We start from the raw sequence: 22,587 nt of genomic DNA, 5'->3' as shown, positions 1-22,587 counted from the left end.
AGGCAGTGAAAGGAGACAGGTTTATAGGTAAGCAAAGAAGCTGAGCAATGTAACAGCTGACATTCTTTTCTCTGTGAGGAGAAATTCAAAGTCATGGGCTGACAGTAAACAAGAAGGGGGATAAGCAGGGGGCTTGAGGAGAGAAATCAAAGTCTCAAATATCCCCTTTGGGGAAGCAGAGCAGGCTGGGAAGACCTAAAAGTGTGGCTCAAGGGTACTGAGGACTGAACTGAAGCTGGAGACTGTAAATGTGCACAGCTGTAAAATGATGGCTTACAGATCACCTAGTCTAGTGGTGTTCCTTTTTTCCTTTCTTTTTAACTCCTTTTGGTTCTACTTGCTGAGGGCTTCAGAAAAAGACGATGACAAGAAAGTGTTCCTGCTCCCTTCCCCTGCCCCAATCCAACAAACTCTCCTGAACCCTGTGGCTGTAGAGCTGGCAGCCAAGTGATGCCTGGTGACTTTGAATTTCTCCTCATAGAGAATAGACCTGTTCAATCCAGAGACAGCTGATGCTGGGTTTTCCCTGAGTCAGGAGAGGGCTCCAGGGCAACAATCAGGACTCTCATACCCTAGAGAAAGTTTGGCCCACTGAGCAACATGACCCCTGTGAGGACAGCACTGCTGGTCTCTGTGAGGGTCCTTGGTGGGGATCTCCTGGTCACTGTGGCCCCTAAGAATCTGAGCAAGGGATGCAGCTTGAATCTTCTCTTTCTCAGGACAGGAAAACACCAGGTATGGAGGCCGGAAACCTTCCTATTAGAGCTTGGTCTGGGACTAGTGACACCGTTAGCACCGGCACACACACTGATGCACCAGAGGCTGCTGAGCCATCCCTTCCTGAGGTAGCTGGATCAATAAGCAGGAAAGAAAAATAACCACCTAGTGGGACAGTAGCCAGAGGTAAAAGCAAAACCCAAACCCGTTGCCGTTGAGTCGGTTCTCACTCATAGCGACCCTCTAGGACAGAGAGGAACTGCCCCATAGGGTTTCCAAAGAGTAGCTGGTGGATTCGAACTGCCAACCTTTTGGTTAGCAGCCAAGTTTTTAACCACTGTGCCAGCAGCTAGAGGCAGAAAATGTAAATAAAGCACTCTGTGAGAAAGTGAATCTTAAATGAACAGAACTATTAGAGGAGACGGACAAAAAGCTGAAAGAAAAAAAAAAAAAAAGACCAACTAAGGAAGTTTAATTATAACACTAAAGATATTTTTAGAATTAAAAACTTGATTTTCCACACCAAAAAAGCTCAACTGATAAAATAAAAAGGGAAGCTGAATTCTGAGATCCCATTAGTGGCCTGGAAGATCGAACAGAACTATCTTAAAACTGTGAGCAGGAATACAAAGTGATGGAAATCGTGAAACGTGGAAGACAGATCTGGGAGAACCAACGTAAACAACTGGGAATGCTGGGAAGAGAAAAAGGAACAAATGGAGGAGCTAAAATAATAAATAACAATAAAACACTTCCCTGGACTCCAGAAAGATTTATCTGGGGATTAAAAAACATTGAAGGATACATGCCTAGCCACATTCTGGTAACGTTCCTGAACTCTAAAAAAAAAAAGAGAAAAAAATCATATATGCCTTTAGGAAGAAACAACAAATAACTGAATTGGACTTCTCATTTGTAACAATTCATGCTAGAAGACAGTGGAATAGCATCTACTGACCTCAAATAAAGAACTGTGGCCCCCCAAAACCTATACACCTGTCAGGGTGAAAGAACAGTATGCAAGGAGTCACAGAGATATCACCTATATACCCTACCAGAGGAAGATACTTAAGAAAGTACTATTCAAAGAATAAATGATTTAGAACAGATACCTAAGGCGGACTAATTACAAACGAAACATTGGTGAGTAATGTTTTTTCTTTTAGCCATGGAAAACTTTCTTAAAAAAATTAAGTGACAACCTGATATATAAAAAAATATATAAAGCAGATAAAATCAGAAAGTCTCTAGTTAAAGCTGGGAATAAGTCAATGGCCTGGAGCACTGCATCTCTCTTAACTACCTCAGGAGTTTTAAGATGACACCTTGGGACCCCCTAGGGTAGAGGTTCTCAAACTATGTTCTCAGGTTATATGATAAAAATTGTAACAGAGCTAATGAAATGGGAACACTTAGCATGTCCAAAACTGAACTCATCTCTTCTTTCTACTGTATGTCCTTTGTGACTATCGTATCATTGTCCACCTCGTCCTCACCCAAGACAGAAACCTTGGAATCTCTGCTTTTCTTCACTTTCCTCTTCGTTCCATAGATTTCATCAATTCTATCCCTTCAACGTCTTTCAAATCTGCTGCTGATCGTCACCTACTTAACGCTGGGCCAACCGTGAAGTTTCTTCCCCGGCCCCTTGTCTTGTGTGCTTGCCCACATTTCAAACTGACACATGATCTTTCTAAGACAAATATCTGATTGCACTTCTCCATGCTTAAAATTCATCACTTGCTCTCCACAGCCGGCTGAAAGCACAAACACATTTTTACCATGGCATACAAGGCCCTTCGCCATCGGGCCTCTGCCTACCTCTCCGGTCTCATCTCTCTTCGCCCCACCGCTTGCCCTCTTAAACTGTAACCATATAAAATCACAAACCTTGCAGTTTTCAAAACAGGCGTTGTTGCTTCACATTCGCCCCCTTTGTCTTCCCACTGTATACACCTCTGTTATGGTACTCAGCACACTGTGCCTTTTGTGTATATGTCTGTCTGAACTACTTTAAACTGGGGGCTCTTTTGAGGGCAGAGACAATCCTATGCCAAAAACCTAGAAGAGCATCTGGCACATGGTAAGCGCTCAAAAATATCTGTACAGGTTCTGCTTTCATGTAACATGTAGTAGCATGCAGCAGGCCAATAATCCTGCTGATCACTAGAAAAAGCCAAGTAAATTACAACAATAAAAGTTAATGAAAGGATGAAGAATTTTATCACAGAATTGGATTTAAATCTATCTATAAATTATCAAATGAACATCCTAAAACTGAAAAATATAATGTATATAATTAAGAACTCATTGAAAGGTTTTAATAGCAAATTGGACTTAGCAGACAAGAAATGGAAGACAAGTCAATAAAAAATAACCAAATTCAAGCAGAGAAAAAAAAGAAAGGTAAATACAGACAATGTAAGAGACATATAGAATATACTGAAAGATCTAACATGGAATTCTTCAGGAATTTAGGCTCCAGGAATTAAGAGAATACCAATTGAGATATTTCAACAAAAGGATGCAGCACTGGAGGTGCTCACTCATCTATGCCAAGAAATTTGGAACATAGCTACCTGGCTAACCCACTAGAAGAGATATATATCTGCCCATTCCAAAGAAAGGTGATTCAACTGAATGCGGAAATTAACTAACAATATCATTAATATCACACATGCAAGAGGATGTGGAATGAGGGATATCATTCTGATGTCTGATGGATCTTCGCTGAAAGCAGATAATACCAGAAAGATTTTACCTGTTTCATTGACTATGCAAAGCCATTCGACTGCGTGGATCATGACAAATTATGGATAACATTGCAAAGAATGAGAATCCCGGAACACTTAATTGTGCTCATGTGGAACCTGTACACAGACCAAGAGGCAGTTGTTCCAAAAGACCAAGGGGATACGGCATGGTTTAAAATCAAGAAAGGTGTGCGTCACCATACTTATTCAATCTGTACACTAAGCAAATAAATCTAAGAAGCTGAGCTATATGAAGAAGAATGTCGCATCAGGATTGGTGGAAGACTCATTAACCACCTGCGATGTGTAGATGATACAACCTTCTTTGCTGGAAGCGAAGTGGACTTGAAGTACTTACTGATGAAGGTCAAAGACTACAACCTTCAATATGGATTATACCTCAGCATAAAGAAAATAAAAAAAGCTCACAGTTGGACCAGTAAGAAACATCATGATAAAAAGAAAATATTGAAGTTGTCAAGGATTTCATTTTACTTGGACCCACAACCAATGCCCACGGAAGCAGCATTCAACAACTCAAACAACATATTGCATTGGTCAAATACGCTGCAAAAGACCTATCTGTATTAAAAACCAAAGATGTCACCTTGAGGACTAAAGTATGCCTGACCCAAGCCATAGTATTTTCAATTGCCTTATATGCATGTGAAAGGCTGGACAATGAATAAGGAATACCAAAGAAGAATTGATCCCTTTGAATTATGGTATTGGTGAAGAATACTGAATATATTATGGACTGCCAAAGAATGAACAAGTCTGTTCTGGAAGAAGCACAGCCAGAGTGTTCCTTGAAAGCGAGGATGGTGACACTTCATCTCACGTACTTTGGATATGTTATCAGGAGGGACCAGTCCCTGGAGGGGGACATCATCCTTAGTAGAAGGTCAGAAAAAAATAAGGAAGACCCTCAATGAGATGGATTGACACAGTGGCTGCAACGATTGTCAGGATGGTGCAGGATGGTGCAGTGTTTCTTTCTGTTGTACATAGGGTTGCTATGAGTTGGAATCAACTCGATGGCACCTAACAACAACAACATATAAATAAATAAGTTCCAGAAGGTCAGGAGGAGAGAATAGGGCTGAGGCAATGTTCAAACAGTAATGGCTGAGAACTGTCCAAAACAAATGAAAGACATCAACTCAAAGATTCAAGAAGCGAAACAAATCCTAAGCCTGAAAAATACAGAGAAAAGTATATACAAACACTTCATAGTCAAACTGCAGAACAATAAGACAGCTGACTTCTCAACAGAAATGATGAAATTCAGAAGACAATAGAAAGATATCTTTAAAGTGCTGGAAAAAAAAAAAAAACTAAAAACCATGAATCATACGCCCAACGAAAATATCTTTCAAAAATGAAGATTAAAAAAAAATGACGATAAAATAAGGATGATTTTAGATAAACAAAAATGAGGCGATCCATTGCTATCAGGCCTACACTAAAAGAAAAACTAAAGGGAGAAAATGAATCCTGACAGAAATACAGAATTGTAGAAGGAAATGAAGAACACTGGAATAGGGCAACATAAAAGAGTATTAATTGTACAAAACAATAATTATGTCTTTTATAGTTTAAGTAGATACAATACTAAAATGCAAAACAGTAATGAAACGATTTAAGTGTTTGAAGATTCTAGCAGTGTCAGGAGGTGGTGAAGTAACTCGCATTAGGCCCAGACTGTAACATGTCAAGAATGTGTTGAAATCTGTAGGGTAAGCTCTAAAAGAATTGCAAAAGAATTTAAATACCTAACAAGTTAATAAAGCATAAAAACAGGATAATAAATATTTCTATTAATCCAAGAAAAGGTAAGAAAGCAAAACAGGTGGTTCAAATAGATAACAAATGGCCAGATGGTAGACAGAAGCCCAACTCTAAGAGTGATTACATTAAATCAGGTTTGGCAGTTATATAAGGACGTAGTCACCCTCCATTTTGTGATATGATGTGGTCATCCTTCATTTTCACATAACGCTGATTTTTCACAATGACCTGGTCTTTGAAACCTAACCATATCGATAAGTGAGGATTGGGTGTACAGACACACACACACATATATAAAATACATATACATATATATGTATTTTTAAAAAATATAGATAGCCAAGTGACCTAGCACCTTTAATTGAAAAGATCATTCTCTCCCCCACTTCATTGCAGTGTCACCTTTGTCAGGTATGTGGCTCTATTTCTGGACTCCCTAATGTATGTGTGGGACTATTTTTTAACTCTCTTCTGTTCTACTAATCTGTCTTCTTTATGCCAATACCACACTATCTTTAATTATTGTACCTTTACAGTAGATCTTGAAATCAGATAGTGGGTGGGTCCAAACTGCCAACCATTCAGCTAAAAGTCAAGCGCTTAAGCATGTGCATCACCCAGAGACTCCATATATATACACATTTTGACTCCATCCCACACCAAAAATCAATCCCAGGTGTGCTGTAGATTTAAATGTGAAATGTAAAACAGGCTTTCTGAAGAAAATAGAGAAGATTATCTGTGATCTTGGAGTAGACAAAGATTTCTTAAACAGGATACCAAAAAGGGTTAACCATAAAAGGAAAAAAATGGCTAAATTGGACTACATTAAAAAATTAACAACTGTTCATCAAAAGGCACCACTATGAGAGTCACATAAAGTGAGGGAAGGTATTTGCTATAACTCACCAAACACTCATATCCAGAATATATAAAAGATTCTTACAAATGATTAAGACTGACAACCCAACAGAAACACGGAAGAGAACCTGAAAACATATCACAAAAGATAATATACAAATGGCTAGTAAACAGATAAAAGACACTGACCGCCATTAGTCAAGAAAATGCAATATAAAATCATAATGCAATCCCATTATATACCCACCAGTAGGGCTAACTTGAAAAAAGAAGGAAAGAAAAAAACAAAAAAAAACCAGGTGTTGCCAAAAATATGAAACCATCAGAACTCTCATTCAGTTTTTGTGGGAGTGTAAACTGGTACAGGAAATGCTAGTGGCATAGTGGTTAAGACCTATGGCTGCTAACCTAAGAGATCAGATTTCAAATCCACCAGGTGCTCCTTGGAAACCCTATGGGGCTGTTCTACTCTGTCCAATAGGGTTGCTATGAGTCGGAATCGACTCGATGGCAATGGGTTTGGGTTTTCAGTAAACTGGTACAACCACTTTGGAAAAATGTTGGCAATATCTATTATTTTAAAAGTGAACTAATATATGTCCTATGATCTAGCACAGAGATATGAACAAGAATGGGATATAGGCTCAGAAATATATAAACCAGCTTTTTGTAAGAGAGACAGTACAATACATCGCTACTTTGACACAACTATAAAAGGCCATCATATAGCTTTATAGGATGGCCATGAAATCGCACTTGTGTGACAATATGTCAATTACAGAAGGAACTGTTTTAGAGAGATTTAGAATGTCAGGTGTCCTAGATTCTATGCACAACTCTGATTATTTAAGTCGGTGAAGTCAAGTTTAATGTTTATACAGCTGACAGCAATTAAGGGCACTGTGGCCCAGAAAGTGATCCTGGGATGAGCCATTCAGAACAAAAGCTGATCTTCTGGGTGAGTAGGGAAAACAACCCAGAGTTCAACTGTGGCAGACAATGACTGAATAAGCATAAGAATGAAGAAACAGTTCTCGACTGCTAAATTTAAGCAACATCAAGATAAACAGTGAAAATACTAAAGTTTTCAAGGACTTCATTTACTTGGATTCACAATCAACACCCATGGAAACAGCAGTCAAGAAATCATTGGGCAAATCTGCTGCAAGAGACCTCTTTGAAGTGTTAAAAAGCAAAGAGGTCACCTTGAAGACTAAGGTGTGCCTGACCCAACCTACAGTTTTTTCAATTGCCTCATATGCATGTGAAAGCTGAGCAATGAATAAGGAAGACTTGAAGAAGAATTGCAAACTTTGAATGTGGAGATGGCGAAGAATACTGAATGTACCATGGGCTGCCAAAAGAAGGAACAAATCTGTCTTGGAAGAAATATAGCCAGAATGTTCCTGAGAAGCAAGGATGGTGAGACTTTGTCTCCTATACTTTGAACATGTTATCAGGAAGGATCAGTCCCTGGAGAAGGACATCATGCTTGGTAAAGTAGAAGGTCAGCAAAAAAGAGGAAGACCCTCAAGGAGACGGATTGACACGGTGGCTGAAACAATGGGCTCAAGCATAACAAGGAGTGTGAGGATGGCGCAGGACTGGAGCAGCATTCCATTCTGCTGTGCATAGGGTTGCTATGATTTGGAACCTCTTCAATGACACCAAACAATAACAACAACAATCTAAACCTTTCCTGGTTCAGTGTACCCAGTGTGGGCCTGGGAAGCAGCCACTGGAGAGGTAGGGGGGCGGGGGGGAAAGGTGGGGGAAGAGATATGCAATTGGAGAGCATGAATCACCCCTGGCAGTCTCCTCAACTGCCTCATCGCTCTCTGCCTTGTCATATGCACGGGCTATGTAAGCTCCCTGGGCCATGGGTGAAGACAAATGGGTCGATCTGTACAGGACACGGTGTTACACTTTACAGGCACTTAAACAATAAGACCATTGATCACAAGGCACTTATTGTATTATACAATCAAGAAAAGAAAAAGGAAGAAAAAAATTAAACAAGAAGTACAAAAGGAATCTGGAAAACGGAAAAACACAACAGAAAAGCGCTCATGGAAGAAGTATTTGTTGGGGTGGGGAGACCACACACTCGGGGCTGATCAGGAAGGCGGCTCAAGGTAGAAGGCCTGCCATGAGCAAAGGCCAGATGGAAGAAAAGCCAGACCTAAAGGCAGGGACGAGGTAGAGATGTCATCACGGCAAGTAAGCCAGTCACCCTAGCCAGGGTGTTCTTCTGATGAAATCACAGACTCCAGGCCTTTGCACTTGCTGTTTTCCCACACATCCTGATGGCTTGGTCCTTCGCTGCTTTCAGAACTTTGCTGAAATGTGAATTCTCAGTGAGTCCTTCTCTGATCATTCTGTATAAAACTGAAACTCCTCCTCACCCTGGCATTCCCTCCCTATCCCCTTTTCCAGACTTTTAAATTTTCTTCCATAGCACTGTGCACCACCCACCAAACCAGATATCTACTTATTTGTTTACTGCTTCTGGACATAGCAGATATTTAATACTGTGAACGCTTGACTCAGTCACCAGAGGCCAAGGTCTAGTTCCCTCACTGGTTGAGCTCTGATATCACCTATGCCTGAACGGGATTCTGGATAAAAGCTGCCATACTCCTCTCTGGGGTGGGTTATTCCTACAGGCAGTTGATCTCTAGATTGTGCTAAATTCATTCCTGGGGAGCAATCGCTGTTCTAGATTTTGATTGTACCCCAGCCTACTTTGAGGCTATGTTTCCAAAACAGGGATGGAATAAGTGTGAGACAGGAATGTGACTATCTGGGATCTAGTCCTGGCTCTTACAGTACCTGGCTGTGTGATTGCCATAAATTTCCGTTCCTTCAACATAACATAAACTTGATGGATAAAATGATCTCTAAACTTCTTTTTTTTTTAAACTTCTAAGTCTGAACATACGGATAGGAAGACTGGGTTTAGATCTCAGAGACAAGAGTTCAGCCATAAGAATTGCCAACACAAGTTCTTGAATGGGAAGAAGAGAACTGATATTTGTTGGAAAAAACCTACCATATGCAAGGCAATGTGCTACTGCTAGGTATTTTGTGGATATAAATTTCTTACCCACAGCTGAGTAACCCAAGGCTCAGAGAGGTTAAGATGCCCAAGGTCACACAGCAATCAGGTGTTACATGGATTCATCTCAAGCCTGTCTGACTCCAAGGGCTATATGTACTCTTTCAAAAGTTCCAAACCTGTTTATCAGAATCAAGAAGAAACCATTTAAATATAGATTCCTGGGCCCACACCAGATCTACTGAATCAGAATCAGTATTTGAGGCGAGGGGGTGTCATGGTTGGGTCTATGATTTTAAAATTTCACAAGGTCAGTCTGACGACCAGTCAGGTTTGAGAATCCTGCACTATATACACTCTACATACACACATACTCTCGCTCTGGAGCAAGAGTCATTGATGAAAGACGTACATGCTCAATAACCCATCTGGTAGTAGCGTTCACAGTGAGCTGGAGGACTACTGTCTTGGGGTAAAATTATTTTGTCTCTCCAACCAAATGGTACACTGCTTAACTGCTGCAGCCTTATTTGTGGTTTCCCCAGCATCTGGTGCAGTGTCTGCCAAGCAGTTCCCACTCACTAAATATTTATTTAATAAACAAGTAAAAGAAGATAGATAAACATTAAACCTTTGGCATACCCTGAAGTTTTGTTGCTTCCTAGCCATCCCTCCTTCTACTTAGAAATGTTTCCTTTGCATATTCTAGGAGCCATACATTGTGCTAAGCTCTTAAGAGGGAAGGGAGATACAAAGTTAAGCAGAGGGTCTAGGCCTGCAAGGAGGAGGGCACTGCAGAACAGTAAATGCATATGACAGAATACGGAGGAGGGGAATCAGGAGACTTCCCATAAAGCCTTCCAGTCCTAGTTCCCCTCCCCTGTCTTGTGAGAACTAGGTTATTCTAGGCTCACTTAGTACTGTTTACAGCTCTCCTCTATAGAAGGCTTGTGACACTGCCTTGTATTAAACTTATACCATGTACCTGTCCCCTTAGACCAGAGGCTCTTTGGGAGGCAGTATATTCTACAACAGTGGTTCTTAACCAAAGGTGTACATCACAATACATATGATAGCTCTCTCCCCTTCTCTGCCATCTTTGTGTGTATGGCTGCCTCCCATCCTCACCAGGTCTTCTCAGAAGACTCTCAGGGTCAAGAGATTCCTGGCCAAGAAACAGAGGCAGAATTGTCCCATTCCCCAGTGGATTTGAATGAAAACTGGTAATAAAATCAGGCATGACTCCAACAAGAGACACTGGAGAAGAACCAACCTGGGTCTATAAGGGTCACACGTGATGGCACACAGAGTTACGCTCTATCAAGTTCACTAGCATCTTACCATATCAAGTGGAAAATTCCACCACTATCTGAACAATTGAACATGTTGTACTGGGAAAATTCTAGTTTCTTCCTTTGTTCTTATGCTTTGGCATTAATATGTTGATTCAGTAATAAATATGTGTGACCTTTTATTTGGAAAAAAAAAAAACACATATGATAGTGCTGTCCCCACCCCCAAATTATGCCCTGGCACTGGAAATCGAAATAAACTCTCTAGGACACATGTATCTATATAAAATAAACAGAGGACTTCCGCTTCCAGGAAGATGGAGTAGATGTACTTTTTCCTATCTTCCCACTAAGTACAACTAAAAACACTGGATGTTATATGGAAAACAAACCTAAGACTCTAAAATGTGGGAAGAAAATAAATTGGCTAGGGGCCTCAGGACCGAGAAATAACCTGGTGGTGAGTTCCCTGGGCTTATTTTTACCTCATATATCTCAGGCTTGGAACTGAAGAAGCTGGAAACCCCAAACACCAACAGGTGCAGACAAAAGAAGCCCCCCCAAAAGCCTTCCCTTTCTAGCCAAAGGACCAGGAAAGCACAGCCTAGCAAGACAGAAAACATTTAGACAGTAACTGGTTTACTTCAGCCAAACACCACAGAAATAAACGGCAGGCTCACCCCAATCTGTACCAAAAAAGGCTCAGTGCAGAATGTAGACTTCTACCTTCATGCAGCTATAATGAGGTGCCCCAACACCCCCGCCGAGGTGGTGCCAGAGAAGGCACAGGGACCCTCACCCCCACCACCACTGCAGTATCAGTGAAGACCACATGAGGAGTCAGAACACCCACCTCTGCCCAGCAGTAACAAGAAGCCCCCTTCACCTTGGGTGTCAGTAGAGGGTGGGTGGAGAACCTGAACTTCCACCTCCACCTGGCAGTAATGAGGCCCCCTTTCCGCTACTGGAGCAGTGCCAGAGAAAACCAGCTAAAACGGGAGGTTTAAATAAGAGCCAGAATCTCAACAAAACACAAAAATGTCCAGGTTTCAACTGAAAATCATTCATCATACAAGAACAAAGAAGATCCCAAAATGAATGAAAAAAAGACAATCAATAGATGTCAACACCAAGACAACAGAGATGTTAGAATTCTCTGACAAAAATATTACAGACGCTATGATTAAAACTCTTCAATAAACAATCATGAACATGCTTGTAACAAATGAAAAAACAGAAAACCTCAGTGAAGAAACAAAAGATATAAAGAACCAAATAGAAATTTTAGAACTAAAGAATACAGTAACACAAAAAAGCTCAGTGACAAAGTCAACAGCAGAATGGAGGGCACGGTGGAAGGGATCAGTGAACTGGAAGACAGAACAATAGAGATTGCCCAATCTGAACATGACAGAAAACATAAACTGAAAAGCCAAACAAACGCAGAGTCTCGAAGACCCGTGAGGCTCAAATGAAAGATCTAAGAGTTCTCAGAGCAGAAAAGAAGGCTGGCTGAGAAAAGTACTTGAAGAAAAAATGGCTGAAAGCTTCCCAAATTTGGAAAGAGATGTAAACCTATAGATTCATGAAGATTTGTGAGCCCCAAACAGGATAAACTCCCAGAAATCACTATCAATACACTTCATAATTAAATTTCTGAAAACTAAAGACAAAGTCCTGAAAGCAGCCAGAAAAAAATGACATCTAATAGGGGCAAAACAATTTGAATGACAGTACTTTTATCATTAGAAATCATTTAGGCCAGAGGGAAGTGGCACAATATTTTTCAGGTACTTAAACAAAAAAAAAAAAAACTGTCAATCCAGAATTCTATACCCAGCAAAAATGTTCATCAGAAATGAAGAGGAAATCAAGACATTTCCAGATGTCTAAAAGATAAGGGAATACTATAAATAACTTTATACACATAACCGACCACTAAGAGACAGAGCAAATGGGCAAACTCCTTGAAAAATACAAATTACTATAACTCACACAATATGAGATGGAATACCTGAATAACCATATTAACTATTATCAGTACCAGTTGCTGTCAGTTCGGACTCATGGCAACTCACGTGTGTCAGAGTAGAACTGTGCTGTATAGGGTTTTCAATCGTTGATTTTTCAAAAGTAGAGCAACAGGCCTTTCTTCTGATGCACCTCTAAACCAAAACCAATCCCACTGCTTTGAGTCAATTCAAACTCATAATGACCCTAAAGGGCAGAGTAGAATTGCCCCATACGGTTTCCAAGGAGCGCCTGGTGGATTTGAACTGACAAACCTTTGGTTAGCAGCTGTAGCACTTAACCACTATGCCACCAGGGTTTCCGATTCAGACATAGGTGCTCAAAATTTATTTGCTGAATGAATGAATGAACCAGTGGCTCAGGAATGAAGAATCTGGGATCACACATCAGATAATCTTAATCTGACTCTTGGCTCTGCCATTTCCTAGCTGTGTACTCTCGGATGGGTTACTTAACCACGCTTTATGTTTTCTCATTTATCAAATAATAACCCCATCCTATAGGCTATAAGGATTAAATATACGTAATGTACTTAATACACAGTGACTTGGTGTAAAAGCTCTCAATACGTGATTGTTACAGTATAGAATCGTGTATAGATTTGGATTCAAAAATCCTAGCTTACAATTATGACTAGTTACTGTCTGATTTTAGGCTACCCACTTCTATATTAATTCATTCAATCAGCTATGACTCAAGTGCTGGGGACAAAGGGATCGATAAAATGCAGTCCCTACCCTCAAATCTTAGTTATGTGATTTTGGGCAGGTCACTTAAAATGGGGATAATACAATACCTACCTCAGAGCTTTACTGTGAGAATTAAATGAGTTACTATGTGTAAACACAGTGTCTGGCACACAGCAAGCGCTCACTAAGTGTTAGGTACGATTATGATGATTCTAATCCGGAGAAAAAGTCCTGGTGGAGCAGTGGTTACGAGCTCAGCTGCTATAACCCAAGGGTTGGTGGTTCGAATGTACCAGCTGCTCCGTGGGAGAAAGATGCGGCAATCTGCTTCCATAAAGATTACAGGCTTGTAACATTTAGGATATTCTACTGGTCTCACCCCTTCCGGAGCAAGGAAGAATGAAGAAAACTAAAGGAACAAGGGAAAGATTAGTCCAGAGGACTAAGGGACTACAACTACCACAGCCTCCACTAGACTGAGGCCAGTACAACTAGATGGTGCCCAGCTACCGTCACTAACTGCTCCGACAGGGATCACAAGAGAGGGTCCCGAACAGAGCTGGAGAAAAATATAGAATAAAATTTTAACTCAAAAAGAAAGACCAAACTTACTGGCCTGACAGAGACTGGAGAAACCCTGAGTGTATGGCCCCCAGACATGCTTTCAACTCAGCTCAGTAATGAAGACATTCTTGACATTCACCCTTCTGCCAAAGATTGGACAGGCCCATAAAAACAAAACAAGACTAAAGGGGCACACCAGCCCAGGGGCAAGGACTAAAAGGCAGGAGGGGACAGGAAACCTGGTAACAAGGAACCTAAGGTTGAGAAGGGAGAGTGTTAACATGTCGTGGGGTTGTTAACCAATGTCATAAAACAGTATGTGTACTGTCTAATGAGAAACTTATTTGTTTTGTAAGCCTTCATCTAAAGGACAAAAAAAAAATTACAGGCTGGAAACCCTAAGTGGCAGTTCTACTCTGTCCTATAGGTCACTGAGTCAGAATCAACTCGACAGCAACATGTTTAGTATGGAAAAGGGATAAAGGCATTTAAGCAAAGAACTACAATACAGTGACAGTAAGAGCAAAAAACAGAGGCACCAACTAGAAGAAAGTCTCCTAAACTGCGGTCTGCCCACAACTGTGAAGTTCCACGGTGATCAAGAAAACCTTAACCTGAGAGTATGGCACCTGGACACCCTTTTAGGTCAGTAACGAAGTCACTCCTGAGGTTCACCCTTCAGTCAAAGATTAGACAGGCCCATAAAACAAAACGAGACCAAAGGGGCACACCAGCCCAGAGGTAACGATTAGAAGGCAGGAGGTAACAATAGGGAACCCAAGGTTGAAAAGAGAGGGTGTGGTGGGGTTGTAAGTGAATGTCACAAAACAACATGTGTACTGTTTAATAAGAAGCTAGTTTGTTCTTAAATCTTCATCTAAAACACAATTAAAAAAAAAGGAAAACCTTAAAATTCTGCTATGTCTATGATAACTGTTATAGATTGAATTTTGTCCCCCCAAAATGTGTGTCAACTTAGCGAAGCTATGAGTCCCTGTATTATGTGGTTGTCTTCCATTTTGTGATCTGATGTAATTATCCTATGTGTTGTAAATCCTAACCTCTATAGGATTGGAGGAAGTTATGTCAACCAGGCAGGACACAATCTACATGATTAGGTTATATCTGGAGTCAATCTTTTGAGATATAAAAGAGAGAATTGAGCAGAGAGGGACCTCATTACCATCAAGAAAGATGAGCTAGGAGCAAAGCACGTCCTTTGGACTGGGGTTCCTTGTGCTAAGACGCTCCTACACCAAAGGAAGATTGATGACAAGGACCTTACCCCAGAGCTGACAGACAGAAAGCCTTCCAACCTGGAGTTGGTGCCCTGAATTCAGACTTCTAGCCTCCTGAATTGTGAGAGAATAAATTTGCTTGTTAAAGTCATCTACTTGCGGTATTTCTGTTATGGCAGCACTAGATAACTAAGGCAGTAACCTCTCTACTCCCCCAGAGTAATTACAAAGACAAACTACTTTGCTGCTTTCACTGGAATTTAAAGCTTTAAAAAAATTGAGTAAGAATTCTTGAAGAGTGTTTCTTAAAGGAGGCTGACAGACACAGCGGGAAGGTAAGATAATTTCCCTTCCCCACCAAAGGTTAACATATTAAAGCTGAAAAACGTCAATTGGATGGTGAACCCCAGTGGGCAAAGGTTTCCTGTAACTGCCTAAACGAAGCAACCAATTAGAAGTCGAGAGCACAAGGTGTGTTTCATGGCAGTGCTGTCACAAAGGGACAGAATCGGACATTAAAGAGTGGGTCCTGGCGGCTGAGTAGGTGAGAAAGACGGCGTCACCTTTGGAGAGAGAAAAACAAAAGCCGAGGCGCGGAAGGGTGAAAGCGCACGTGCGTGGCTTGGAGGAATCAAAGCTTTTTAAGCGGCGGTCACAGTGCTGGACATGTACAGAGAGAAAGTGCGGCCTGGGGCTTGGCGGGTGAAAGAAGAAACCCTCCCTCCATACCTAGGCCATGATCCCTCAGCCTTGGTGTCCCCACAAGGCCCCTCTCCGGAACCCACTCGGCTGGGCTCCCAGCGGCTCTCGCCCCTCTTCCCTTACCTCGTCTTCTAGTCTTTCCCTTACTCTCCCTCCTCCTCCGCCCCGACGGAAGTGACGTTATAACGAATGCGCCGCACAGCGCTAGAAAGGTTCCGCGGGCGCGGGAGACAGGGTTCCGGCGGTACTCAGTGCGCCGGCGTACGGGCGCGAGCGGTTACAGCGCCTTCCGGGAGCCGAGAAACAGATTCCTCTCGCCGGGTTTATCGCCTTCGAAGTGCCCTGAGCAACGTTCGGAGAGGCTGCCGGTCCTGGAAAGACTTTTCTCTACAGCTCCGGACGCCTCTGGGTGCCCAACTACTCCGGCTCTTGCCCCTTGACCCTGCTCTCGCGGCGGGGTGAGAGGTCGGGTGGCCATCTTGTGGCGGCTGCGCGGGCGGCTGTTACTGCGGTGACCCATCCCCTCCTCCCACCTACCACCCGAGTCATCTGTCAGTCAGTAAAGAGTCCGGCAGTCTGTCAGGTGAGGCCTCGGCCTCGTGCCGTCGCTCTTCCTGCCGCACTGGGCGGCCCAGGCCGCTCCCTGCCGGCCCTCACCGTCGCCGCCATGTCCTCCTTCTCCGAGTCAGCTCTAGAGAAGAAGCTCTCGGAGCTGAGCAACTCTCAGCAGAGCGTGCAGACCCTGTCCCTGTGGCTCATTCACCACCGCAAGCACGCGGGGCCCATCGTCTCGGTGTGGCACCGCGAGCTCCGCAAAGGTAAACACCCCTTCCCCGCCCCCTTGGCTCAATCCCGGATTGTTCTCTCCCCCACCTTCTCCCTAGGCTCCTCTACTGCTTAATTGAGTCTTGCCTTCCAGACACGGGCTTCTGAGGCTGGAGATAGTGTTATCCCCATTTCTCGGAGAGGGAAACTGAGGCCCAGGAAAGTGTAAGGCATTTGTCCGAGGTCCCACTGACCAGGGCCCAGCTACCCAGACTCCCAGTTCATTAAGCCTTTCCCCCCGCAGAATTTTCTTCACACTTTTAAATGTTACTTTCTCGGCTGCCTTCAGCGCCCGATGGAGGGTACTGGCGCCAGCCTGTTAAATATGCCAGGTTCTGTGCTGGGCATTCAGAGTAACAGTCGGCAGGCTCAGGAGTCAAGCTGCCTAGATGGAGCCTGGCCCAACCACTTGCTAGCTGAGTGATGTTGGGCTCTCTTTGCCTTCATTTCCTCATCCATAAAACGGAGGCAAGCTTAGCTGTGACTTACAGAGCCTTTATTCTGTGCCAGCCACTATGCTAAGATCTTTATATATGTCCTTGTGCTCAGTCCTCAGAACAGCATTTTAGAGAGTTTAAGGGGCCACATCACTAGCCCTTACCTCTCAGGACCCTCCTTTCATGCAGCTGCCATAGTTTCCAGACCCTGCTCAAGATCACTGAGCTCAGCCTAGTACTGGGTTGGGCACTTGACGGTATGTTAGCCCCACAGCCTAAGAGCTTGGAATCTAAGCCTGGCTTTGCCACTTACTAATACGAATAACTTAACCCTCCTTGTCTCTCTGTTTCCTTAATTCTCAGAGTCCTATGAAGTAGGAGGAGCCCTGGTGGCACAGTGGTTAAGGATTAGGCTGTTAACCAAAAGGTTGGCAGTTCAAATCTACCAGCCACTCCTTGGAAACCTATGGGGCAGTTCTTCTCTGTCCTGTATGGTCCCAATGAGTTGAAATCAACTTGACGGCGATGGGTTATGAAGTAGGAAGTGGCTTGGTGGCGCAGTGGTTAAGAGCTATGGTTGCTAACCAAAAAGGCAGGCAGTTTGAATCTACCATCCTCTCCTTGGAAACCCTTTGGAGTGGTTCTACTCAGTCCTGTAGGGTTGCTATGAGTTGGAATCGACTCCGTGGCAATGTTTGTTTTTTTTTTTTTTAAATAAAGTAGGATCTTTGCAGATGAGGAAAAACTGATGCTGAAACAACAACTTGTGGTGAGCGGTAAACAAAATAATCCAGATGAGCATTTAGTGTGGTGTCAGACACAGTGAAGGCATTTGGTTAATTGTGGTGAGATGGGACTGTTGATTATTCAGTGTGAGGCAGAGTCCTCGTCTTAAGTTGCTTACAGTTGGTGGGGAAAGGTGGACACCTACACCTCTGATACCCCAGTGAGTGCCATAACAGAAGGATGAGGAGATGGTACGGGCGCTTAAGAGTTATACTGGACAGCCTAGACAGCAGAGAAAGTGACTTTACCTGTGTTCTCTACTACCTGTGAGGTGGAGGGTATCTCCCCACTTTACAGATGAGGAAACTGAAGCTCAGAGTGGCTAAGTGGTATTTCCGAGGCCTTAGAGCTGGTGAGACTATGTCAGGTTGGCAAGCTCCAAAACCCAAATTTTGGAGCCTCCCCGGCCCCAGCAGACTCAGTTCTAGCCTACTAGCAGAGACTCCAGAATATCATGGCCTGTACGGGATCCCCTCAGCCCTCTGGGCACTGGGGTAGAGCCTGGGGCTGCCAGAGCCTCCTTCATGTAACTTGTGCTGAGATGTGGCAAACGTGTATTGCCTCAGCAGGATCGTGTTAGGTAGCATTTCAGTCCATCTCAAATAGCCACATGTGGCTTGTGGCTACCATATTGGACAGTGCAGAACTAGAGGAAGCTCCATCCAGGCATCAAGATGCAACTTCCTAATACGCAGGCTTGCTTTGTGAATTGAAAATGCCCTCACACTAAAGTGGAAAAGGATTTTCTGTTCTAATGTTCAAACTGACTGGCCTTTTAGATTCTAGGCCACCCTGATTCTTTAAGAAGTGGACATTTCTGTTTATGGTCATTTTCTTTATGTAAGTTTTTCACTGACTGACTCTGAGTTGCTTTCAAAATATTTACCAGACTTCCAGAAATCACTGTTTCTCACTTAAACGCGCCTTCTATTCCTGATGTGTTACTTTCTTTCCAGTTTCCTAGGAAGAATTCTTAATTTATTCCTTTGGGCTCAGTTCTAAGTCGAATGTCTCTTGTTCTTCATGAAGTAGTTTGGTGCAGAATGGTCTTAGATGAACATATTTTAATGGTGTTTTTGTATCCTAGCCTGAATGCAGATACATAGGCTTTTTTCCAAAATTACCGTAAAACTTTCTTTAGATGTCAAAACAACCACCCAAGTGAAAATTTTTGGTCAGCCAGTTGTTTATACTTTGCTCAACAACTAGTTCAACCAATTTGGAATGAGCATAAGTAGGAGAATGAAAGGACCTCTTTTGTCATATTGAAAAGACGTCTGAACGAGTGAGTTGTCACCCAGGGCTGGAGTGGAGGAATGTGGTGTATGTGTTGTGTGTATTATGAATGCATGAGTTCAAGTGCTCTAGTGCTTTGTTGTATCACCTTTACATACACAGTGTTTATGTTGACGGTTACATGCTAGATGTGGAGGAGTAAGGGTTTTTTTAATAGATAAATTTAATTTAAGAAAGTAGATAATTCTCAGTCAAAAATCAAAATGGCATAGAAAGCTGTACATTAAAAGATGTCACTGCTTCCCATGTCCATGTCTATCCTATTCCCACTCCACACATACCCTGTTTGTAACCACTTTTATTATATTCCTATGTCCTTCCAGCAGGGTTTTTTAATTGTTAAAAAAAAAAAAAAAAAATTACACATAGGGTTGCTGTGAGTCGGAATCAACTTGATGGCAACAAGTTTGATTTTATCTCTCTGTAAAATACATTTGCCAATTCAACATTTTCAGTTATACAATTTAGTGATATCAGTTACATTAATCATGTTCTACAACCATAATTTTTTGTTGATGGAGGGATAAAGTTTTATCCTAAATAAATCCCCTTCATTAAGTTTGGGGATGATGGAAATTAATTGACATTGTAGATGGTGAAAAACCTGACTCTAGTCAGATACTGTATTTGTAATACAAAAAAAGTATGAGGTTTTGAATGGCCAAATTAACTTTTTACAATATGGATTTCTGGATTTTTTTTTTTTTTTTGTAGTTTATTGTGCTTTAAGCGAAAGTTTATAAATCAAGTCAGTCTCTCATACAAAAACGTACATATACCTTGCTATGTACTCCTCGCTGCTCTCCACCTAAGGAGACAGCATACTTCTCTCCACCCTGTGTTTCCCGTAACCATTCAACCAGCTCCTGTCCCCTCTGCCTTTTCATCTCGCCTCTAGACAAGAGCTGCCTGCATAGTCTCATGTGTCTACTTGAGCCAAGAAACTCACTTCTCACCAGTATCATTTTCTGTCTTATAGTCCAGTCCAATTCTTGTCTGAAGAGTTGGCTTTGGGAATGGTTCCAGTCTTGGGCTAACAAAAGGTCCGGGGACCGTGACCTGCAGGGACCCTCTAGTCTCAGTCAGACCATTAAGTCTGGTCTTTTTACGAGAATTTGAGGTCTGCATCCCGCTGTTCTCCTTCCTACTCCATCAGGGATTCTCTGCTGTCAGGGCGGTCATCCGTTGTAGCCAGGCACCATCTAGTTCTTGGATTCTGGATTTTTTAAGATGAAGTATATGGAATTTACGAAATTTCACTTAGTCAGATTTGCTTTGTTAAAACTTTTTTTTTTTCTTAATCCAGTAGCTTTCATGGCATTATGAACTTGATGTTTTGAATTACTACAACTTCTCAGAACAAGGTTTGCTTTTTTTTTTTTTTTTTTTTAAAGTCTTTGCCATAATCATACCTTTGTAGCAATGGTGGGCTATTTTAACTAGTGACACTTTTGTTCTGCTTTTGAATAACAATTAGAACAGTGCAAGATAGCTCCGTGTTCCCAATATTCTCATCGAGTTCCCAATATTCTCATCGGTTGGCCATCTAAACTAGGTTACCAGAAGGTTAATACAATACAGGGTATCCATTTTTAATATTATGAGCACTTTTTAAGACATCAATTTAAACTATGATATCCCTTAAAAAATCTTGATTTTTACTTGGGTTATTCTCATGCAGCTACTAGCTACATTTTAAAATGTCAGCTCTTATGCCTGCTGTGTCAGAACTTACACATGCTATGTGCATTTCAGAAGAAACAGAAAAGTGGTTTCTGAGAGAAACGGAGCAGGGACTAGTTATTCAGGTGTGTAAAGACTGACATGGATCTCGCTTGAGTTTTTCAGGTAGTTTTACATTTGAAAAAACTAGGTGTTTTGAAAGATCTAATTTAAGTTTTTATTTACTTCTTTTCAAAGAAAACTAGGACCAAAAAGGGTGGTGATGCACCTTTATGATTGAGAAGTTATGTGCATAGAAGCCAGGACATTCAGTAATGTTCCCCCAAGCAACTGTAACTCAGACATATTGCATGAGGTTTTTATGTTTTGATATATGATACCATATAGAGTAATAAGAAATACTATATCTGGTATGTATAAGAGAGAAGAATTATGGTTTTTGTGGGAGTCATAATTTTGAATATCCGGATTTCAGATGTGTGCAAATTTTTGATACTGATATAGCATTAATGTGTATTTGTATTTGAAATAAATGTCCATTGGTATACCTAGAGATTCCTCTGGATTGTAGAGTTGGTATCATTGACTGTTTATGGTTATTGAAGTATTCAAAAGACATTCTCAGTTTAGGAGCATAAAGTGCAAGAATCTACTGAAATTGCAACATAGCATAATCTTTCATTCTTTAATTTGATAATTAACAGTGAGTTAGAAATGTTCATCTTTGCAGTAGAATAAATGAAAGCCTTGGTTTTAACATGTCTTTGTGAAAATAGTGAGTGTTTATCCTTTAGGAACTTTTCTTTGGATCATCTTCATTTTCACTCGGTCAATTAATTACTCTGATTAAAATAACACAGAAATGAAGATGGCCCATTCTCCCCCACCAGAATTGTTTTCCCAAACCTGTTTTCTCAGCGATCTTCCTGAGTTCCTTGTTTTTTTGTTTTTAAACACATAGCAGCTTTGAGTTCAAGTAGATAATGGTTGTCTTAATGTTCTTGTTGAGTAGCCAAGGGCAAAAGAACTGCGAAATGAGAATTTCGTTGGTGTGAGTTAAATTATCTTCTTTTCTTTTTTTTTTTCCAGCCAAATCAAATAGAAAGCTTACTTTTCTGTACTTAGCAAATGATGTCATCCAAAATAGTAAAAGGAAAGGACCCGAATTCACTAGAGAATTTGAATCTGTCCTTGTGGATGCTTTTTCTCATGTTGCCAGGTATGTTGTGTTTGTTTGTTTCTTTTTTTTTTTTTTTTAATGCAATACCTTTTCTCCTTTTTGTTCTTTGTGTTTCTGTGATAGCATTTGTAAACTGAAAGCTTCGTACTTTAAAAGTTTTTAGAAAGTTGTGGAGGCAAGTTGTGGATCTATGTTTTGCCCGGCCCTTAAGAACTATCTCAGCCGTATAAACATTTTGTTGCATTAAGGGGATTCAGCCTAGCACTCGAATCACATCTTTTCCCCTACATGCATTCATTTATGATACAGCTTTCCTGAGAATGATATTTTTTCTTGATTTGGCTGAGCTGTCTTGTTAGCTTATGATAAAAGAAAAAATCATGGCTACATAGTATAAGTGAACCTTTCCATAACAAAACCTTAATGGCAAGGAATTAGTTGCTTATGCCTTCGTTTGTACTTAATTTCCCTCTAGATGTCTAAACGTCTAGTTCACTAAAAATAGTAGTCGCTACTGTATCTGCAAAGATAGTAGTTATTAGTGTGGAAAGTATTTGCACTGGCTGTATTAACTCTCTGCTCCTATTGTATTTTGTGGCAGAGAGGACTGGGGCATAGCATATATCTATACCGATATCATAGAAAGCATCAACTTGATTAAAAATTTTATAAATCATTGTTATT

General features: G+C 41.4%; 2 protein-coding genes and 1 pseudogene across 8 annotated transcripts in view; 2 read left to right on the top strand and 1 right to left on the bottom strand.

Moving 5' to 3' along the window:
- Positions 1-15,938, bottom strand: part of TTI1 (TELO2 interacting protein 1) — an 89,599-nt gene extending 73,661 nt beyond the window's left edge. For 2 of the 3 annotated variants that reach the window (XM_049869634.1, XM_049869632.1), the window contains exon 1: positions 15,820-15,938. The gene's annotated coding sequence lies outside the window, so the exon portion shown is untranslated. The other variant, XM_049869633.1, reaches the window with a different exon arrangement.
- On the top strand, positions 10,196-10,570 carry LOC126067586 (60S ribosomal protein L39-like; annotated as a pseudogene).
- Positions 15,939-15,958: 20 nt separating the features above from the next.
- RPRD1B (regulation of nuclear pre-mRNA domain containing 1B) overlaps positions 15,959-22,587 on the top strand; it is a 68,006-nt gene continuing 61,377 nt past the window's right edge. For 2 of the 5 annotated variants that reach the window (XM_049869640.1, XM_049869639.1), the window contains exon 1: positions 15,962-16,514. In XM_049869640.1, the coding sequence (XP_049725597.1) occupies positions 16,364-16,514 (151 nt within the window). In that variant the 5' untranslated portion in view covers positions 15,962-16,363. Of the gene's footprint in view, positions 16,515-21,812; positions 21,943-22,587 lie in introns of all 5 variants that reach the window. The other 3 variants (XM_049869638.1, XM_049869637.1, XM_049869636.1) reach the window with 3 other exon arrangements.

This window comes from Elephas maximus, chromosome 25 (assembly GCF_024166365.1).
Source record: "Elephas maximus indicus isolate mEleMax1 chromosome 25, mEleMax1 primary haplotype, whole genome shotgun sequence".
Taxonomy (NCBI): Eukaryota; Metazoa; Chordata; class Mammalia; order Proboscidea; family Elephantidae; genus Elephas; species Elephas maximus.
This window is presented reverse-complemented; position numbering and strand designations above follow the sequence as displayed.